The 22,344-nt window shown below is 32.0% G+C and overlaps 1 protein-coding gene across 1 annotated transcript; it reads right to left on the bottom strand.

Moving 5' to 3' along the window:
• Nucleotides 1–7,788: 7,788 nt before the first annotated feature.
• On the bottom strand, nt 7,789–10,508 carry LOC145571359 (uncharacterized). The gene is made up of 4 exons (XM_081630406.1): nt 10,312–10,508; nt 8,599–9,348; nt 8,273–8,413; nt 7,789–7,921 (listed from the first exon to the last, which is right to left on the bottom strand). The coding sequence occupies exons 1-4, from the start codon at nt 10,506–10,508 to the stop codon at nt 7,789–7,791; spliced, it is 1,221 nt and encodes a 406-aa protein (XP_081486532.1).
• Between the last annotated feature and the right edge of the window lie 11,836 nt (nt 10,509–22,344).

Here is a 22,344-nt window from a genome sequence, read left to right as displayed (position 1 = left end):
TAGTTTGAAGGTAATTTTAACTTTTTTTATGGTAACTTTAATCCCATAAAGGGTAACTTTTAATTTATCGTTGGTTTGAATTATATTTTTAAATGTGTTATTTCTTAAAGATTCATGATTACATAATGTAAAGAAGGCTAATATGATTAATCTAATACATTATAAGTTTTTTGTATGATAAAATTTATTATTAGAAAAATAATAACTTTTATAGTATAAAGGGTAATTTTAAATACTTTTAAGATAACTTTAACCTGTCTTATAATAAATTAACGTACACCCGCCTTTTTGAAGAATTTGATCATACAATATTTAAACCTATATTCTTATATGTGGTGAGGGTTACTTTGTTAGTGTTATAGGGTTATTCGGTAAGTGTTATTTTGTCAGTGTCATTAGGGTTACTCTGTCGGTCTTATAAAGATTACTTGGTAAATATTACAGAGGGGTTACTCGGTCAATGTTATAGGAGTTACTTTGTTCTTACAATATTCACTGAAAACCTCTCATACTAGCTTAGTAAAAAACAATGAAATATTCCAATTCGTGCGTAGAAGTAAAAGTGAACAAAGAACGAGTCTTAACACTATTTTTTTCCTACAAAGTAAGGGTATATGCAGGCGTATAGCTATGAGCCTATGACATAACAAAATACTTTAGTTTCACAATTATGGTACGGAGTATCATAAGTTGATGTGTTGAAATTTTTGGTACATGTCACACTATCTACTCCACAAAATCACAATTACTTGAAGGATTAGAGTATATGAAAACTAGACTAAGGGCCTGTTTATATTTACTGAACTGAACTGAACTGAACTGAACTGAACTAATTGGAGCTGAACTGAACTGAACTAAACTGAAATGAATATTTTATGAGAGAAGAAAATTAGGAGTTGAATTGAACTGAACTGATTGGAGCTAATTAAAGTGAACTGAACTGAACTGAACTAAAATTAAGCTGAAGTGAACTGGCCCTAAGAATTGTAAGAGTATTTGTACGAAGAATTTATTATTTCGTCAAGTCAAATTTAGTAGAGATTAAAGTCTAAAATACAGCAAATTCCGTAATCTATAAACGTCATTGACTCAAATAATTACTTGTAAACCCATATTAAAATTCAAATTAATAATTTAATTAAGTTTTTTTAGGAGAATCATATCAAATGATATCAGAAGTGGGATATGCTTGTAGTAGAATAGTATCTATTTAAATCCGGGATCTGCCGAGAAACCTTAATTACTCATACAAATATTTCTAATTATTGCTTATATTTGGTTGGATATAATATGATTATTTGGTTAGTTTTTAAGGATCTGGTAGATGTTGTTTGAGGTTTAACGATAGTTTATTGGATGGTCAAAGAGTAGTTTGTAGTTTATGGAAAAAAAAAAAGTGAGAAATGATACACACTCTACTTATGTCAATATCCTAACATCTATCATATGTTCACCTGAAATAATATGTTCTGATCTGATTTCAATCAAGTCTAATCTTTTTTTTTTTTTCTCTGGTCTAGTCTGATGTACTAGTTAGACTAGTGTTGATTGTGATTTAGGTTTATATACTACCTCCGTTACTTTTTGTTGCAACAAATGAATTACTTTTTGTTGTAATAAAAGGATTACTTTTTGTGAGATATAACAATAAATTACTTTGTTGTAATTAAAAAGTAACAGCGGTAGTAGTACGTATAAGAAAAAGACATTATCAAGTAATTTCTAATTAGATTTTTTTTATTATAATATGACATTGACTATATAAATAATAGAAGTATGTAATACGGAGTAGATTTTTATAAGCTGAAGAGAACAAGTTATAAGTTGTTTTCAATCTACCATTATTTTAAGTACATCGACTTTGTCGGCGTAAAGTTGTAAATACCCTAGAAGGATTATGGTATAATGTACGTAGAGTGGAGAAAAATTTTAAATTAGAAATGATGCACTGGTTGAATAAAACAGTTCGCCTCAAAAAGTGATGCATTAATTAATGGAGTAAATAAAAACAATAAAAACGAAGAGTGCGACCCAAAGCTTTTATACAAGATTATATCAATTTGAATTCTATTTTTCTTTTTATAACATATTCTATGCAAGATTTTGCAATGTGACTAAGAAGCTATGGAAAGTACATCACTAGTTAGTTCTCCGTAGTTGTCAATTTATCATCGTACATATGATCCATACTCGAGCTACTTTATCCGTTTCAAAACAAATATAGTATTTTAATTTGACTTTTTGCACTATTTTTATGATACTTTTTGACCATTGTTAGTGAATTTATCATTTTAATTCTATTTTCCAAATATAATCTTTGATAGATAAAGATATATTGTACTTCATATTATTAGTCATTTTTTGCATTACGAACGTGCTCAATTAGATTGGGGCATTTGTTTTGAAATAGAGGGAGTTTCAAAAGGTAGATTATAGCCGGGTCCTTTCAAGCTTTTCTTAACCTTTTGGTTGCATGTAATATGGTACCTATCAAATGTATATACTTCGTAGGAGTAGATAATTGTGACATAGTGACAATTAAAGTATTGTGGTCTTGGAACAAAAAGTTAGGAGATCAAACCTTCGTCCCTCTTAACTTTTTTACGCAACATCCGCCACTGATCAAAAAGAATTCCACCTTCATATAAACCATGCGTACGTTCCTTTCCACCATTTGCATATTTGCAATGTGACTAAGGAGCCATTGTCTGTTGTATTGTAATATTTTGCCTCATTATTGTCCATTGATCATGACAATAGTGGTAAGATCAATGAGCAAACTAAACACTTTATTTCTTCAACTTTTTCTTAAATACAAGCATTGACATTATGATTGATACATAAACCTTAGCCTATTGACAACTATGTAACCTAATCATATTATCTCTAAATTATTTCTTTGTATATTTGGAACGGGCTTCATCTTATGATTTCTCATAATTCTAATCCTTACCAACTGCAGATTTTTGGGCTATTTACCTAAAAAATGCATTAATTTTAGAAATTATCAAATTCACATACTTCTTCTATAATAAGATGAATGAAATTATTTAAGTAGTAATTTTGGTTTCTAGTTGTCCTCTTTATTATAGGGGAATGATATATATTATATATAAGCATTAAATATACTTCCTAAAATGGAATTGAGTTGGGAATTCATGACAAAATCACGTACAGATCGATGTAATTAATGTTAATTTATCCTCAACATTTCCTTATTTAGCTTCTTATACATAGCCCTTAGGGCTATGTTTATCATGTTTCTTTATTATATACTCCATGAAAGAACTAAATTCTGATTATGATCTTATTTAATGCCTCCTTATCCAACTTAAGAATTTATGACAGAGTGGAGTACGTAAAAAATTATTTGCCAATCATATATAATTTGGATGCAACATCAATTCAACGAACTAATACGTATGTGTTTTGATTTATAAAGTATAGTATTAATGTATGTTGATTATATTAACATAATCATATGCCAAAGTTTCGAGAAGGAAAAAAAAAGTGAAATCCATTTAAAGTGAATAATCACATTTTAGTGATGCTTTTAGCCTTTCACAGTTTCACGTACCAAAATTTCAATGTTGTTAGCTGTTGCTTCTAGAGTTTTAGTCCTGTAATCCTGCTACACACAATAATTATCAGATTTCAATTACATAGACCAAAGACCAATGATAATTACTACATAGTACTAAATTTCAAATTAAATGAATGATAAAGAGGGGGAAAACACTAGTATAGTCTTATACTCTCTTATGTACTCTAGGCTTAATTCCCTCGTTTTTTTTTAATTATAATGTTCGAAATTATACACCATTCACACAAATACACAATCTTTTGACGTCCTTTGTTACTTATGTCAGTTTTTATTAAATTTGCATTGTCTTAATATATACTTTTGATTATTCAAAAAATATACATTAGCAATCGTGAAACTTCCAAAAGTGAATGACACGGAATAATAATAATAATGACCTAGTGAATGACACGGAATAATAATAATAATAATAATAATAATAATAATAATAATAACCTAGTGAATATACATTAGCAATCGTGACACCCTTATTGATATTTGTTTTCGGTCTGGGATTTCTGCTCGAAAGGAGGTTAACGTTGGGTTGACTGGAGGGAATGACGGGGCTCTTCGACCAGCAGATGTGTTGCTTTATTCTTGGGATAGAGTCCTTGATATATGTGTTGACTTGACGGGGTCTTCACCTTTGACACAATCGGGGTTGTCTGACTTCGTTCCTAGTGTTGTTGTGTCGACGGCGGCTCAGCAGAAGCGGGACAAGTATGGGGTGCGTTGTAGGGCTATTGGTTATGGTTTTTTTCCTTTCTCCTTTTCTTCATTGGGAGAATTAGAGAAGGATGTTATTGCGTTGCTGAAGCAGGTTCAGGTATTCGCTAAGACTCAGGGTATTGGTGCTCGTGCAGCTGCTCACATCTTCAGTAGGATCGAGTTCACTATAGCTAGAGGGGTGGTGGCCCAAATTGTATTTCGGCTCCCTACCAATTTCTTGTAAATTGATTGACTTTGTAGGGTTTTTTTTATATTTTTATAATAATAATAATAATAACCAATTTCTTCGGGGTTGGGTCAAACGATGAACGCTAAGACTTATCGCTGTGTGCTGTGCTACCGGTTGGGTGTTCCATTGTTCTCCATCACAACGCCGTGTTCTGCTTGTTCAAGGGTTTTTGTTGGGGATATTTTCGGTGATCATGCGATGTCTTGTGCTGGTATTGTGGGCATTAAACATCGGCATAATGTTGTTCGGGATATGCTTGTTGATATTTGCTATCCGTCAGGGATTTCAGCTAGAAAGGAGGTGGACATTGGGTTATCTGGAGGGAACGACGGGGTCCTCAGACCTGCAGATATGTTACTTTATTCCTGGGATTGTGGTCGCGATGTTTGTGTTAACTTGACAGGGTCTTCTCCATTGACACAGTCTGGGCTTTCTGACTTTGTTCCTGGACGGGTAGTGACTGATGCGGCCAATCGGAAGCGGGTCAAGTATGAATCCAGTTGCCAAGCAATTGGATATGGCTTCCTTCCTTTCTCTTTCTCTTTCTCTTTCTCTTTTCTTGGGGAGTTAGAAAATGAGGTTGTTGCATTGCTGAAGCGGATCCAGAAGTTCTCAAAAACTCAAGACATTGGGGCGCGTGCTGCAGCTCATATTTTTACTAGGATTGGCTTTTCTATAGCTAAATGAGTGGGGGCCCAGATTGTATCTCGGCTTCCCACTAATTTTCTATAGGTTGTATAACTTTGTATGTTTTTGAGATATAATAATAATAATAATAATAATAATAATAATAATAATAATAATAATAATAATAATAATTATTATTATTATTATTATTTTAAAAAATAAAAACTAATTATATAAAGGGTAATGCTATATGTAAGCAATGTATCTCTAAGAGCCATATATAAACATTATATATACTATTGAAAATTGTACTATAAAATTAGGAATTCATGACAAAAACACACGGAAATCAGTGTAATTAGTGTTTATAATTTTTTTGATTTTCTAACTTTATACGATTTTCTATTGTATATTTAATACTTATATGTAAATTTAATGACTATGTATAGCATTTTCCTTATATAAAATATACATAAATAAGCGTGAAACTTTTAAGTGATAATAGTAGTAACCAGTTGACCATCACTACAATTCTACAAGGTCTACATGGGCAAGGAATACAAGTAAATTGGATCAATTAGAAAGAATTTAGGTGGGTCCACTCCAAGCTAGGCCCATTATTTTGCATTAGATTAAAACTGGCCTCAATCAAGTTAAATTGTGTGTTACTGGGCCTCCAGAAGTGCTAGGGGGATGGGAAAGGGAGGTGTGGTACCTTAGCCCACTAAAACTCATTCCGTTCCAAAATAAATAATTTGTTTGTAAGCCCTTTTTCCGTCTTTCACTATTATTAATCTGTTGGAATATTTGCTTCAACTTTTAAGTTATTATTATTACTAGCATTACTAGCGTGATGCACGCGTTATAGCTAATCATATTCGGAAACTCTTTTAGTTTAGCCTTTAAATTATAAATTAGTACGCATCCCGAACGTTGTACCGAGTTACTATTCAAAACAAAATGTAACCCAAAATCTCATTGTTGAAGATACGAGTATTATATTTCCATTATCTTGGAATTGTTGAGGCTATTCCTCTTTATTTATTTTTTTCAGTTTATATAATCATTTTTTTGTGCTTACTTATACATATATTTATTTATGTGTATATAAAGAACATAAATTGGCTTTGGCCTAGATGGTAAGGTGTGTGATCTTGTAACCATGAGATACAACGTTCAAACCTTGTGGGATGTTTTTTTTCTTATTAATAATGACATGGAATAAATGCTGCAATGTTAGAAATGACATGGTATAATGATAGTTGATTGATGATGTGGCGCAATGTGGTGCAGATTTATGTGACACATAAACGTTTTTAGGAACACTTTTTAATAAATAAATAAATATAGATATAGATTTAGTTGTTGGCAAGATTAACGAGAGAAAATATGTAAACAACTATGTTTAGGAGTATAAATGTCCAAGACAACTAGCATTAATGAGAGAAAGTAAGTACATAAATATTTTAGAGGGTATAATTGTCTAAACACTCTTCATTAAAACAAAACTTGTATATATTAATAAGGATATATATATATTTAAATACACATTTTGAAGGGTATAATTGACATCATAATATTCATAAGAATAATCTTGTACTTTTTATAAGGTATAGGGATAAGGAGGTAGGGATTAATTAACTCCTAATGTATAGGATTATGCTCTACTAAGTGATTAGCTTGTGTTAGTGGAGTCTTAAGCCTTAAGGTAGTGGGTTTAGTGGGTTAATGATCATGGATCATGTTCCTTACTTTTAGTTTAGTTTTAATTTGCACTATATAAATAGACAGATTCAGGGGCGAGCCTACCCAGACCATTGCCCCGCCCCATGCCCAGAATTTTAGTATAATTTACTTGAATGTTATACTTGTAAATCAAAAGAAAGCTATCTAAGTTGGAATTTTGTGTTTTTAAAATAAAAAAAAAAAAAAAATTGTTCTTGTTACTTCATAAGCCCTGCCCTATATAAAATTTCTGGATCTGTCTTTGAGTATAATATATATATGTTTCTATAAAGCACAATTTTCAATAGATTGAATAAATAAAAAGCTCCTTTTCCCCTTCTCTCGATTCTATATCTATAATTTCAACATGTTATTCAAAGATAGAGATAGAATAAGAAGTAAGTCAATGCACACCATCTTCTAATTTAGGAGTGAAAAAATTGAATGGAAAACCACTACGGCAAGAGTGGTTGAAAAAAAAAGTGTATGATGATCGATTATGACATCATGGTGAAGTGAAGGAGGGAGTTTAAAGGCATAACAGTTATACACAAAGAAAAACATATCAGTGCCAATTTAGTAAATAATAATAACAAATTGAAAGTACTATTGAGAGGTAAAAAAATACTACTAAATACTTTTCATTTTTCAACTAGTGTATGGCCCAAGCGATGCCCCGAGTCATTATATGTATATAATAATTTTAAAGTTTTTAATTTCATCAAGACATATAATGTAATGCTATACACAAAATGGTGGCCGTGACCTAGATTTTCCCTTTCTTATAAGCGAGAATAAAAATTAACTTTGTTCACAAATGAACACCTAAAAAGATATACATGATTGAACAATTATTTATTGAATGGTTTACAATTGTGAGTCATAAAGATGTACTCTAAGAGCACCAGCATTCAAGAGTAAGCAACAATCCTTTCCCAATTTCTCTCTCCTTTCCTCCACTTGACACATCACACTCTCTTTCTTTCACATCACTTCCCACTATCTCCATCCTTTTACTTATCCTCTTTCTTAAATATTTCCAACATCAATGAGTATCCTTTCCCATATACTCTCTCCTATTTACATATACCCCACCATATATTCTCTCTCCTATTTACACACTTAATTTTTATTTTAGTTTGTAAAATATGTTTATTATTATTATTACTATTATTATTATTATTATTATTATTATTAATCGAACAAAAATACGTCAACTAATACATTTTCACATTAATATAAAAAATTAGTAAAATACGAAATACATGAATTAAAAGACATAAATTAAAAATATGAAATACACGGATGAAAATAAGCAATGAAAATAACACACATGATTTAAAATTATTAAAATGCTAATTTTCAACCGAGCTCCTGACCTTGTCCATAAATGCTCAACCAAGTCGTTCTTTAATGCCTCATGAACTTGTCTATCGCGAATCTCCCCTCTTGAAGCTATCAATCTACTAAAATTATCAGGATCATACTGCCCAGGAGTTACGGTAAATGTTGTTGCATTTCTGGTTGAGGATGACCCTGGCAATTTTCAGGCTGTTCTTGGGCGAATTCAAGTGGATCTTTATAGTTTAAATATGTATCACGCTTGTCTTCAGCTATCATGTTGTGGATAATGATTCAAGTCATCATGATTTTCCACATCAACTCTACACTCCATGCCAAAGCAGGCTTCCTAATTATTGCAAACCGAGCTTGTAACACACCAAATGCACGCTCAACATCCTTTCTAGCACTCTCTTGACGTGTAGTGAACAATTTATCCTTTAAGGTTTGTGGGACTGCAATAGTGTCTATGAATGTCGACCATTTTGGATAAATCCCATACGTGAGATAATATCCTTTGTTGTAATTATTTCCGTTAACAGTGAACAGAACTTGTGGAGCACGATTATTTATTATATCATCAAACACCGGAGAACGTTGAATTACATTAATGTCGTTGCAGGATCCAGGCGTCCCAAAGAAGGCGTGCCAAATCCATAAATCCCTGGAAGCAATCGCTTCTAAAATAACAGTCGCCGTTTTAGATCTTCCTTGATACATTCCTTTCCATCCAGTTGGATAATTTTTCCAGACCCAATGCATGCAATCAATGCTGCCCAACATGCCAGGGAAACCTCTATCCTCCCCTTCTCTAAGGAGGCGTTGGATATCTTCCAATGTTGGCTTGCGAAGGTACTCAGTTGCAAATTGAGCAATTACTCCGTCGACAAACTGTGCAAGACATTCTCTAGCAGTGCTTTCACCGAGCTTCAGATACTCATCTACTTGATCAGCAGAACAACCATAAGCTAACATACGTATGACTGCTGTGCATTTCTGAAGGGGTGAAGCACCAAGACGCATGGTAGCATCTTGGTGTTGTTGGAAGTAACGGTTAGTTGCACTTAATGTGTTGACAATACGAAGGAAAAGGGGTCTTTGCATACGAAAAATCCTTCGAAATGTGGTTCATCGTATACTGGTTGGTCACTAAAGTAATCTGAAACTAAATTGTCGTGAGCTGCTTCACGATTTCTCGACACAGTTATTCTTCGTTTTCTTTGACGTTTTTGTTCATTTTGCTGTACTGAATTGTTTACAGCTACAAGCACTGCATTTTGCATTACTTATAATCGATGACTCTCGTTGATAAAATTCATGACCATTTGATCATAGATTTCATCAGTTGAACTTGAAGACGAAGAAGAAGAACTTGAAGAGTTTGAATCGAAATTCATATTATGTTTATTACCAAACAATATTTGAATTAGAAGGTTTTGGGTTTTTTTAAAAAAAATGCTAAAGGGAAAATAAGGTTGATATTGATAGATGTAATGTTATTGGGAGTAATATTATGAATTTTATAGATAAAAATAGGATAAGGTTAGTCAGATGATAAGATTTCTCCCAAGGATACGTGGTCATAAAACAAAGGATGTCAGAAGATAAGATTTTGGTTAGATGAAATGTCATGGGAGCAATCTGATAAATTATCTAGACAAAAAACGATAAGGTTAGTCAGAAGATAAGATTTCAGATAATGATATGTGGTTATAAAACAAAGGATGTCAGAAGATAAGATTTTGGTTAGATGAAATGTCATGGGTAGCAATCTTATACATTATCACAATAATATTAAGTAACATTAACAGACTTGAACTCAATTTAGTAAACATAAAGTTCATATTAATACATAGAAATTACATTCATATTAAAAAGGTACATTGACAATAATTCTGCAAAGTTACAATAATAATAAAACATACAACTCATAATCGTAATAACAAATCATGATTACTCGGTATAATCAGGTAAATTAAATCAAATCGAAAATCTACTACTGAATTCATCTCTAAGTTTCTTATACATTTCTAATTCAACTTCATCAAGAACGGGCTTCTACATTAATCTTTCTAACATTCTAAACTTCATGGCCTCGTCCTTTTGCCTTTTCTTTTCTTCAACTTGTGCCTTTTTAATTTCATCTCTTTCCTTCAACTGATCCAGAAATCGCCCACCCAAATCATTCAACTTATCACCAACTTCGTTAAAATTTGTGTTTAACGCTTCAAGATTTATACTTGAAGATGAAGTAGTAGATGCTTTACCTTTCATCTTTGTTTGTTTTATGCCAGCAGGTCTTTTACCTCTTCCTCCAACCTAGGATGGTGAATCAGGTTGTTATTTTTTTACCGCTTCCCCCACTTTTGGTTGACGTTTGTGAAGGAGTTGAGTCTTCGATAAGTGCAATTACTAGATATATCAAGGATCACTATTATGGAGATAATAAGTTCGTTCTTTTGGGTCGTCATTATCTGTTGTTAGACTATGATCAATGATCTTTGGGCTAGTCAAATAGTCCAAAGCCCACTAGAATGGATCCTATAAGGTCACACACAAAGGTATTGGGTTAAGCAAGTAAGAGGCCCATTAATGGGCCTTATGAGCATTTAACTAATCATGAATAGGATTGGGCTAGTGTAGTTTGATTGGGATTAGGAATTGGGCTTTGTCATGGACTCTTATTTAGAGATGTGATCTATAAATAAGATCTATGCCTAGGGTTGAAAAGTTAAATCACAATTAACTTACAGTAAATTGTGAATCAAGGCAACCAAAATCCCAAGAACCCTAACCTCCCTTTTTCTCTCTCACGGCACCCCTCTTCCCCCCCTTGGACTTGCGTGCGACCACCCCTAGTAGCGTTCGTGGTGGTTTGTGACTAGTTCGTTATTCATACTTCTCCGTAGAAAGTCGATTAAAGGGTTCAATCGCGACTAACTAACATTAGTGGAGGTCTGATAGGGTCATAAAAGTATGATATTACGTTTATTAAGCTCTTGATATTATAATTAAATTTTCACTGTTTAAGGGTGTTTTATTTAATATTCTTCCATAGACACGAGTTACCACTATTTTATTTATTTGTTTATAGGAAAGAGAATTTTGACATCAAAATGGATTCAATTGCTGCTCGGGATTCAAGGAAACGAAACCCCACAAATTGGGATTACTCATATTTGTATCAAGCCCAAAGTTAATGATGTAAGTGAAGCCCATCAAGAGAGACTTGATGTCCATCAGCCCTGAAAGAAGCAGAGAAACCCCAAAAGAGTCAAACACGTTCATCTTCTCACGGAAGCTGCTATAGGAAATCTTGACCGATTCTCGCGGGTAATAGATCATCAAACAATAGATGATAGGGATGAAATCAGATAATTATGGGGGTGAAAAATTCGGATTGGTAAGGGATCGAAGGCTCATACGGATATATATGGGACTGGCGAATTGGAGAAGGGAGGTGGTTTTTAATCGGGGTCTAAGTTTTGTGGGTGGCAGTACATCGGCGAGGAGACAACCAGTACCTACTGCAATTGAAGGACTGAAACAAGGGTGAAGAACAATTAATAGCAGTAAATTTGTTCTCTTCGTGGAATTAGCTAAGTGAATCTAATTGTCACCTTGTCAGTACCTTGTCTACTTTTAGGGGTATTACAACTTTGCTCTAATAATTGAATTGACAAGTTAAATTTTGCTTATTACTATTTATATGCACTAGTTTTGTAGTTGGTATTGGAGTTTGGATAATTAGTTTTGTTTGATAAGTTTCATTATTGATTAAGCTTTATTAATTAGCTATATTATGTATTTCATGATTTCTCCTTTTCTATTCTATATTATTAGTATGTCAGGCTAGATTAAACAAGGGTAGGGAGATAAAGTATGGCATTGGATTATTGTATTGTGAGAATAGAATTGTTATAATTATTGGGTATTATGTTTATGTCTTGATTGGATTGATAATTTGGTTTATTGATAAGAACTAGTCAAATTATATTTTAGACCGGCCATCTTTTGTATAGTTTACTAGTTTGATTGCTAAAGTATTAACTTATGATACGTAATTGTCTTTGTTAGTTTCCTTTGGTAGCAATTAGGTGTGTGATTGGTGACTAAAACCTTTTATAATACCTAAGATTATCAACCCTTTGAGTTGCACAAATCCGAGCTTGTGAGATTTGTGGTTTAAGTTAACTATCTCCTTGTTTTAATGCTGCTAATTAATCGAGTCTAGAGAGCTTGTTCTAGATTGTTAGTTAGTTAGACAATAACCCAAGAGCTTGTTTGGTTTATTTGCACTTGAGGGAGGTTTTGAATGCTTATTTGTGTTCATCGGTTAACATTAAGACATATGCATGATTTATTTGATTCGGTGATCAATTAATAGTCCAATACTAATATATATCTTCCGATCCCTATTTTATTATCCTTGATTTTTATTATATTTCAATTTTAGTAGTTTATTTATTATATTTTGTACTTTATTCGTCCTATAGTTCGTAGTAGTTTATTTGTTAGACCGTAGTATTATTTCTTCAAAACAGGGGTTTCTAACATACACAAGTTATAGTTTAATAACCCAATTCTCTGTGGGATCGACCCTAGCTTACCCTACTACATTTTAGGAGGTTAGAGTTAGGTTTATTTTTGGCAGACACGCGACAGTCGTACCAAGGTCTTAATCCGTGCCTGTGGACCAAGTAGAGGAATCACGCTTGGGGTTCTTTATCTCCTTTTGTTCTTGCTCGATCACTTGTGGAATCACGCTTCAAAGGTATTAATTCTAATTCTTTATGTGTTATGCATGATCTTGGGATTAGGTGCTATGTGAATATGATTCATGTTTTCCGCATTCGTACCTATAAACTCCTACAGTTTGTTGGCCAGCGGGTAACATATTCGATTGATCTTTGGCCAAAGATGGATCCCATTTTGGATATTTTCTCAATTCCTCAAAACAGTGCAATAAACAAAACATCTTGTTGTTAGTTGCGTAATAATCTTTGTGAGCAAATTTCTCCAAATTTTGCTCGGACTCACCACTACCCTAGGTTCGATAATGATACCCATATGCATCTACCCATTTACTACAATGTAAATTGATATGATCCCAGCGATTTTGCATAGATTTAATGTTTCTTACCTTTATTTCATCGGGGTTTTCTATTCTAGAACGTTCGTAGCAGTTATAGATGTCAACCCATAACCCACTTCTCTTTGTCTTGGTTCCTCTCACTACGTCACCCCCTGCGTTTATGTAGGCCGATACAAGTGCTTTGTCTTCAGCTATGATCCATGATTGATTTTTCCTTTGCCCGGTGGTGTTGACATTTTGTTCAGAAACAATTTCGACATCAACATCGTTAATGTCTTCTAGATGTTGCGCCCCCACTAATTGTTCCACATGTTCATCATCACTCTCCTCTATTGGAGTTGCATTGCTACCACCAAAACCTCCCCGTGATTGATCCATGTTCTGAGTGAAATGTTCAGAAATGGGAAAACCCGGCATATTACCAAGAGATTGTTGAGATGACGAGCTACTTTGAGGAAAAGGGAAAGAAGGTTGACATTGTGGAATATTATTGACATTTATTGGTCTTGATTGACTATTAAACCATTGCAAAGCAGCTTGAAAATGAGGATTACTCAATAAATTTGGGTCAAAAGGAGGATTATTTTGATTATATTGAAAGTTTGGATTATTTGGAAAATTCATATTATTCCCGTAATTTAAATTATTATGATCCATATGAAGGGTATTTGAAATTGGAAGTGAAATTTGTGAAAAAAAATTTGTTTGAGTGATATTAGATGTTTTCGACAATAGATGAGATTAATGAGGAAAAATGCAAAAAATGAAAGTGTGTGAAAATATGGAAAAATTATACTCATTTTATACAGAAAATTTTTTTACGACCGTTGGTGTTTTTGGTTTTCTGAAATAAGTTACCGTTAACAAGTTATAGCCGTTTTAGAGATTTAAGTCACAAAAAATACGTGACCTCTAAAGTTGTGACAAGTGTCACAACTTAACTTGTACATGCTTTGCCATTTGACCGTTCTTCTTTGACGTTGGTTTGGCATTTTGCTCCCAACGGTTACTTTTCCCTTTTTTTTTTCTTTTTCTTTTGTTTGCTTTGGCACGTGGGTCGAGGTATTGTTTCCTTTCCATAAAAAGGAAATGCTAGTTTCCTAATCAAGAGAGAATCCTTTTAGCTAATCTAGCATTCAAGAGGAAGCTAGAAAGTACATAAAAGGATGGCTAAAAGGAGAGTAATCCTCTCCATTGTTGATGCTCTAATATCGCAAATTCTATGCTACTCCTGGAGTACCGTGTGCATGGTACTCCAGGTTTATAAAATTTATGTTATTTTAATATGAAGTTCTTGTTATTTTAATTTATATACATGTTATTTTTAAAATAAGTATATGTTATTTTATATTTGCATATTGTTTTTTTTTTTTCAACATTGATCCTTTTCTGTACTATAGATTTATAAAATTCATGTTATTTTGATGTGAACCTCTTATTATTTCAATTTATATATATGTTATTTTTAAAATAAGTACATGTTATTTTTATAAATGCATGTTTTTTTTTTCATGCATGATGTTGAAGTAAATAAGTGAATAACATATTAATTTAGCAAAATAACACAAGGTTTTAAACAAAATAACCTAAGACTTAGGCAAAATAACTCAAGTATATTGGGTAGGGAGTACCATGATCCAGGAGTATATAATACTAATTCCTCTAATATTATATTTTTCAAACCTACATTTGTTATTTAACTCTTTAATACTCCCTCCGTTTTTAAAGACTGGCTCCATTTCTCCATGCACGAAGTTTTAGGAGAAATTGGAAAAAGTGATAAAATATAAAGGTATTGGGATTAGTGGAAGGTAAATTGGAGGAGATATAATCTAAAAGTAATAAAATTGAGTCCCACCAGTTTAGAGAAATAAATTAAATATTATAAAAACTTTTCAAATAAGGAAATAGAACAAGCATTTAAAAACGGCCGCAAAAGGAAAGTGGATCAAGGATTTAAAAACGAAAGAAGTATTTCAATACCCTCTTGTCAATTTATTTGATGTACTAATAGTACCCACAAAATAATATATAGTGAAGTTTATACACTAACCTTGAGAGCTTTTATATGAATTGAATATGTTACATTGAGCTAATTAATGGAAATACAAGATTTAAAAGGTTGTAGACAAATAAGAAATAAAAAACTCACCCAAAAATCTTGTTCCAAGAGGATCAGTGACTCGTTTCCAACAATTATACTTTGGGTTTATTATTTATAGGGATGAATTTGTTGACCAATTACTCATTAATTACTCGCCCATTCATTATTCATTAGTAGAATTTCAATTGATTGATAATTGATCATCGGTTACAGTGTTTACAAACTGCTCCAATTCAAGGAATTCAGTAATAATAATAATAATGATAATAATATAATTGTTCAATTCTTAATTATGACCAATAATTAAGACCATCATAAGGTTTCCAAAAAAAAAAAAAAAAACAATTAAGACCATCATAATAATACCGGTTACAAACTTTGAATTGGGAGATAATACTAACATATAATCGCTTATGTGGCAAGTTTATAAGTTGAAAAGTGATGTGATGAAATGAAACAAAAAAAAGTTAAACATAGCGAAATACCACTCTTTGCCTTGGAGTTTTAATAATAATATATATCGTACTTTTCATGCTCCCAGTAATGCTGAACACATGTTAGTAGTACTACTGAACATCAACAATGGTACTACTGAGAGGTGAAAAGGTTTGTTATGTAAAATTAGTTGTGCATAGCTATTATGCATTATATAACTTCCTAGAAATGAAGTGCTTCACAAATTCCAAAAAAAAAAATGTTGTAGTTATGTTCAACAAGTGCAGTTATGCGGAGAGAATTGCTCCGAAAGTAAGGCCTTGGTAATAATACGCACCAACATATTTGTGTGGGTGGTAATGTGCATTACAAATTGCTGTAAAAGCAAAAGTAATTTTTCGTTAGGTCAAATGTGAAGAATTGATAGTCATTGTAATCCAATTTGAAGAAAGGAAGTGTGTTGTAATATTTGCTTTAGATTATAAGTGGTTTGTTAACTCCGATCCTAATGCAAAGGATTATGATTTACTAAGTGATTAGTTTGTGTGGCTTCAAAAAAAAAAAAAAAAAAAAAAAGTGATTAGTTTGTGCTAGTGGAGTTGAGTAGTAGGTGTAGGGGTTTATAGGTACTATATGTGGAAAAACAACATGAATCATATTCATAAGCACTTATCCCAAGATTGCATGCATAACACACAAGACACGTAATCATACATTTGAAGCGTGAATTCCACAAAGCTATTCGATCAACAAATTAGGGAGAGAATAGAGCCCCAAGCATTGCTCCTCTACTTAATCCACGGGATTCGAACGAGCCGTCCACCAATACTAGATTGGTTGAGTGAAGGGGAAAACCACGATCACTACCTTTAATGGATTAAACCGACCACCACGAACCACCACCGCCACGAACCACCACTACCAGCGCAAAGGGAGGAGGAAGAGCCGTGAGAGAGAGAGAGAGATTTGAGGGGCTTGGGTTTGTGTTTCTTAACTCGGGTTTGATCTTACTGATCACTAAATTCCATGTCCAAAACCCTAGGCAACTAGTCTATTTATAATCATATTATAATTAGACTATGTTACGAAGCCCAAAACCTTCCATACTACTCCATATGGCCGACCACCTTAGGGGATGAGGCCCATCATGGGCCTCGTCATCTCGTGCTCGATTTAGACCCTTTGTGTTACCTTATAGGATCCGTCCAATTGGGCTTTGGCCTATTTTACTAGCCCAAAGATCGTCAGTACCTCTAGCTATGATATAATGACGATCCAAATGGACGAACTTAATTATCTCCATAATTTGATCCATTTATATATCTACTAATTGCACATGACGAAAACATAAATCCTTCAGAAGGTATAGTGCGTGTGTTAATGTTAGCATGATCTAATGATCAAGAGATCATGTTTCTTACATCTAATTTTATTTTAATTTGCACTATATATATTTTGCAATGTAGTACGTTTTTCAATGGATTGAATAAATAAAAAGTTCTTCTTTCCCCTCTTTCATCTCTCTATTTAGTATTTCAACATAATCCATTAATGAAATTATATTTTGAAATCAATAAATTTTTACAAATATTGAAACATCCAAAATTATTATTCGACGTAAATATATATAAGACGGATTGAATACTAAGTATTAGAGTTAAGTATAATACAGGGGACTCAATTCTTGTAAAATGTGGGGAAAGGGGACTCTATTTATTTTATAGAGGAAAAGGGGACTAGGGTTAAATTTCTGGTGTTAGGGGGTATTTTTCAGGTGACTTAACTCACCTTTAACCCAAGAAGAATTAAGTCCCCTCATTATTGCTTTAATTAAACCAGACAAATTCAATCCCTTCATTAACCATTTCTGCTGATTGTTTTGAAAATATAGCTGTTTGAAATTAAGAAAGTACAACAACAATACAAAAGCTTTGTTCTTGAAATTTTTTTAATGTTTGTTATCCAAAAAAAAAAAATTCTTTCAATAATTTTTTAATGTTCTTCATCTCTCTGGTTTGTAGCTTATTTGTCTTGCATTTGTAGTAGAAACACACATCGTAATTTTAGTGAAGGCTTGTAGGGCCCTAAATTTTTTTTTTTTTTTTTTAAAAAAAGTATCGATAAGCCTAGTGTATTTTGCAACAGAAGGTCATTAAGGAGAGTTTATAAGAAAGTCAAGCATCCTTTTATGAGATTTTTAATATGCCCAAACTATAAACAAGTGGATGGGTGTGATTATATTAGGTGGTAGGTTGGTTGACAGTCCACATGAGTAAGAGTTAGTTTATGAGATGGTTATGATTTTAATCAAAGAGAAATGTGGAGTTAGAAGGTCGAGGATGTAATGAAGATGATGAAGAAAATAAACATTCAAAGTATTGTAATTTTATGCTTTATTTTTGTTCCAAAAAGAGGAAGGAAATCTTTTTTTTTTTTTTTTTATTGGTCTTAAATTAAAATGTTTACCAAAAAAAAAAAAAAAAAAAAAACATACTCCTTTTTTGTAGTTGACCAAAGTGACTCAATTGTTTAACTAAGGGGACTCAATTCTTTCCCTCATTTAATTAGAACCCACCGAAAACCCAAACCCATTCTAGCCCAGTCCCTTTTCTCTCTATAAAATAAATAGAGTACCCTTTCCCCACATTTTACAAGAATTGAGTCCCTTGTTTTATACTTAACTCCTAAGTATTAACATTGGTTCTCCTAATACGTGCTGCTGCTTAGATTAGTTATATAAGGTAACAGAACTACCAACTTAACGGGCTAGGTGGTGGTAGTTTTGACCATAACAAGCAATCATTCCTACCACCATAACTAACCTTAGTTACTAATAATTTAATGTGAATTAGTTTATGAAAATATGTATTTATTATATAGTTCGTGCAGTTGTTGAACTTGAGGTTTTCAATACAAATGTAAATATATGATAGACAGCAAAATATATAGTGGGCATACTATAGACTAGGAGTAAAACATCTGAAAGCATGTTTCCACCAATCAGTCAAAGCTTTTAAGCAAAGATTGCATGATTAGAGATCCACTACTCTTCCTTGCTTGCTATCTATATTTATCTAATGAAGCTTATTTATGTTATAATTTTGATGAAGAATAATTTGGAAATTATTGGGTTGATTAATTAAAATAAGTAAATTGTTTGTCACTTTATTATGTCTACCAATTTGCTTAATTATTGAGTTTTTGCTACAATTAAAAAAAAAAAAAAGTTTCAAAAAATGAAAAGGGAAACACCTAATAAGTTCATGTCATCATGCGTGTATGAAGATCTTATTAATACATGTTACTAGTTGTATTACTATGGGTAGTGTGAGTCAATTGGTTTTTAGGTTATATGTTAACTAGATTTACACACGCGATACATGTTTATTCCAATATCTTAGATATAAAGTACAACAAACATTTTAAAAGATAAGATTATACCAAAAATATTAAAGACATTTTAGATGAACAACAAACTAACTCCTCAAAATTAGCTTAGCTTGTATTAAAGACAGTCAGAAATTACCAAACTTCTATTAAAAATCATTCTAAAACTCATAAAGTCATTGAACGTCTAAACTTTCATTTGAACTTTTTGACTGATAATCTTTGATTATAATCCCGCTACATTGAAATAGGTGTGACGTTGATTTTTATAAATTGTTGAATGTATGACTATTGTATACGTATGTTGTTGCGTTTTAAAACTCAATTCCAAATAATGACGATCCCCGATCAATCAAATACCATATGTATGAAATTATTATTTAGAAATCAATTTGGATTCAAACCCAACGCTACGATTTTTCTTAGTTGTGCCGTACTAGTGTTGGTTAAACCAAGCATCCAATGCAACATGCATCTTAAAAAATGGGTAGAAGACAGTGACAATTATGCCAAATTAAATTATCCAAGTATCAAACATGCACCTTCAACATTGCTATGTTCGCAACAGAAGGCAGACTGTCTACAACACGTTGTTGCATGGTGCCTTCTGGAGCATTGTTTTGGTGAACAGCATTGTAGCAAAGCCTAGCCTTGGAAGCTAACGCACAATATTTTTATAATTATTTATACTTTAGGGGTGCGGTTGTATACTTGTAATTTGTAAATTAATTAAAATGGAATATGAAAAATATTACGATATGTACTTAGGTTCTAATCCAAATATATGTTCAGCTTAATTCACTGGGGACGATACACATGAACAATTACTTTTGTTTTGGGAGGTAATTGTTAAAGGACTAATTCAATTAAAAACTTAAGTTGATGATTGAGACCTAAGATTATATATGTGTTATACTTTATAACGCCCCTTTACGTGAGAATTCGTTAGGCTTGAAATATGGATGTAATTAAAATGGGGCCTTTTAGATAATCTTTATCCGCACTGTTAGGGTTGTTATTCTATCAACTAGGTCATCCTCTATCCTTATACAATCTTCACCTCATTTCTTATACGTATATTAATACAACATCCTGAAATCAGTCTAATAAGCATGCTTCATAGTTCAAGTGAAGAGGAAAGGGTAGTTGTACATGCTCTAATGCTCATACAATTGTCAATAAAGGATTAAATTCCTCCAAATTGTGAAAACCTTTAAAAGTATGAAAGAAAATTATCTTTATATTTATAATTGATTTTACTCTAATATTTCACACTTCGTTTGTTGTCTAAAACGTATCTAAAATATGATAAATCTTTACAAAATTTGTCATGAACAAGTTTAGAAAATTTAATGACTAACATAAGAAAAGACCCTATCATAAAACATTGCTCCAAATATTTGAAGAATCAACTACATATTTTCATCTTCATCAAATGCAACAAAAGTTGCAAAATCAATTCACTACAAAATATGGAGCATGTCTCATGTGACATTTCATACTAGTTTAACATTTGAGGAGTGAAACCAAGTAATACAATTTTATTTTATGTAATTATTATATAGTGAGACAAATATTTATGACCCCAAAAAAAATAAAAAAATCATTGTAGTCCTACTATTTTCGTATGGTACAAAATCCAGTAGTAGTACCTACGGTGTATTTTTGTGGAGAAGGAATAGAAAATTGTTGCGGTTTGCAAATGTCAAAATCGATATTTTGGCGTTTTTTCACAAATCTTTTAGTTGTGGCAAGTGGGCCCCGTTTATATCTTAATATACGAAGTCTCGGTAAAACTATTAAACTAGTACCTCGGCAATCGTAGTATCTTCGTATTTGACATATGAATATGTGATTCATTGTTTTATTTATTTATAAGTCGGTATTTTATTTTATTTTTTTTCCTGTAATACGAGTATACTCCGTATATATATAACTAATATAAGTAGGTTTAGGGTCAAGTGAGAAGAATTTTAATGTGTATCATTTTTCCACCACACATATTTTTTAAATAAAATATGCAAAAAAAATTTGACCGAAATTCAATGTACATAAACTTTAGTTTTCCCAGAAACTTGAAAAAAATTAGCAGGTCAAAAACAAATTATGCACATTTAAGGCTTGCTTACATTTACTTAATTTCAATTCAGTTCAGCTCAGCTCCTAATTTCCCTCTCTCATAAAATATTCATTTCAGCTCAGTTTAGTAAATGTGATCAGACCCTTAGTAAATTTATGCACATTTAGTTCAAAATATATACACATTAACCCTTCTCATTCTTCTCATTTTAAAAAACTTCTCATTGGATCTCAACCCTATATATGTATATATATTATAAGTCGGTATTTTTTATTTTGCAAGGATTTTTTTTTTTTTTTTTTTTTTTTTTTTTTTTTTTTTTGTATAGAGAGATATAGAAAATGCTTACCATTATTATTTTTGTTCAATTTATTGAATTTTATTGAATACAAATTGATTTTCAGAAGTGGAAAAACCAATTATTGATAAAAAATCAAAAGTAGTTATCAAGTCATAAATGAGCAAACTATTATAGTAAAAATAAAATAAGACGGAGTAGTGGATAGAGAGAGTAACTTTGTAAGAGTTGCCCCTTCCAAGTCATGATCTTGAGGCCATGAAATTATGGAACAATCTACGTAGTTATCAATAATCTTATTTATGCATGCATTACTACCTCGTCAATAACACTACCTTTTTTTCACTTTCATTAAAATTGCAACACTTGTTACTTTGGGTGTTTTATAAAAAGTTACAACATTTCATATCTGGTAGTTTAAATAGTTACACATTAATAAGGAATGAAACCTGAAAAAGTATGTATGAAAAATAACCTCATACTTGTATGTTACATCAACTATGGCACACCTGTATTCATATTTCCTAATACTTCATTTTTATAGTTTTAGTTGACATATCTTAACTTTTAACTCATATAACACAATAATAAACGAAAATAAGAAAAAGAAAACATGTCAAAAAAAAAATATTTCATCATAATACATACGGAGTACACCGTAGTCCGTACAGCCGTACTTCGAACCTGTTCACATTTACTGAAGTGAGTTGA

This window comes from Chenopodium album, chromosome 12 (genome assembly GCF_948465745.1).
Source record: "Chenopodium album chromosome 12, dcCheAlbu1.1, whole genome shotgun sequence".
In the NCBI taxonomy this organism is placed as follows: domain Eukaryota; kingdom Viridiplantae; phylum Streptophyta; class Magnoliopsida; order Caryophyllales; family Amaranthaceae; genus Chenopodium; species Chenopodium album.
The sequence above is the reverse complement of the archived record's forward strand: the minus strand, read 5'-3'. Positions and strand labels throughout refer to the sequence as shown.

What these genes read in the sequence shown, in the direction of transcription:
- LOC145571359 (XM_081630406.1), bottom strand. Translation starts at nt 10,508, where the DNA reads ATGAAAGGTAAAGCATCTACTACTTCATCTTCAAGTATAAATCTTGAA. An exon ending in TTTGGTGTGTTACAAGCTCG is followed by an intron (nt 8,414 to 8,598) that starts GTTTGCAATAAT and finishes ATCCTCAACCAG; the next exon opens with AAATGCAACAACATTTACCG. An exon ending in GTTGAGCATTTATGGACAAG is followed by an intron (nt 7,922 to 8,272) that starts GTCAGGAGCTCG and finishes GAAATATTTAAG; the next exon opens with AAAGAGGATAAGTAAAAGGA.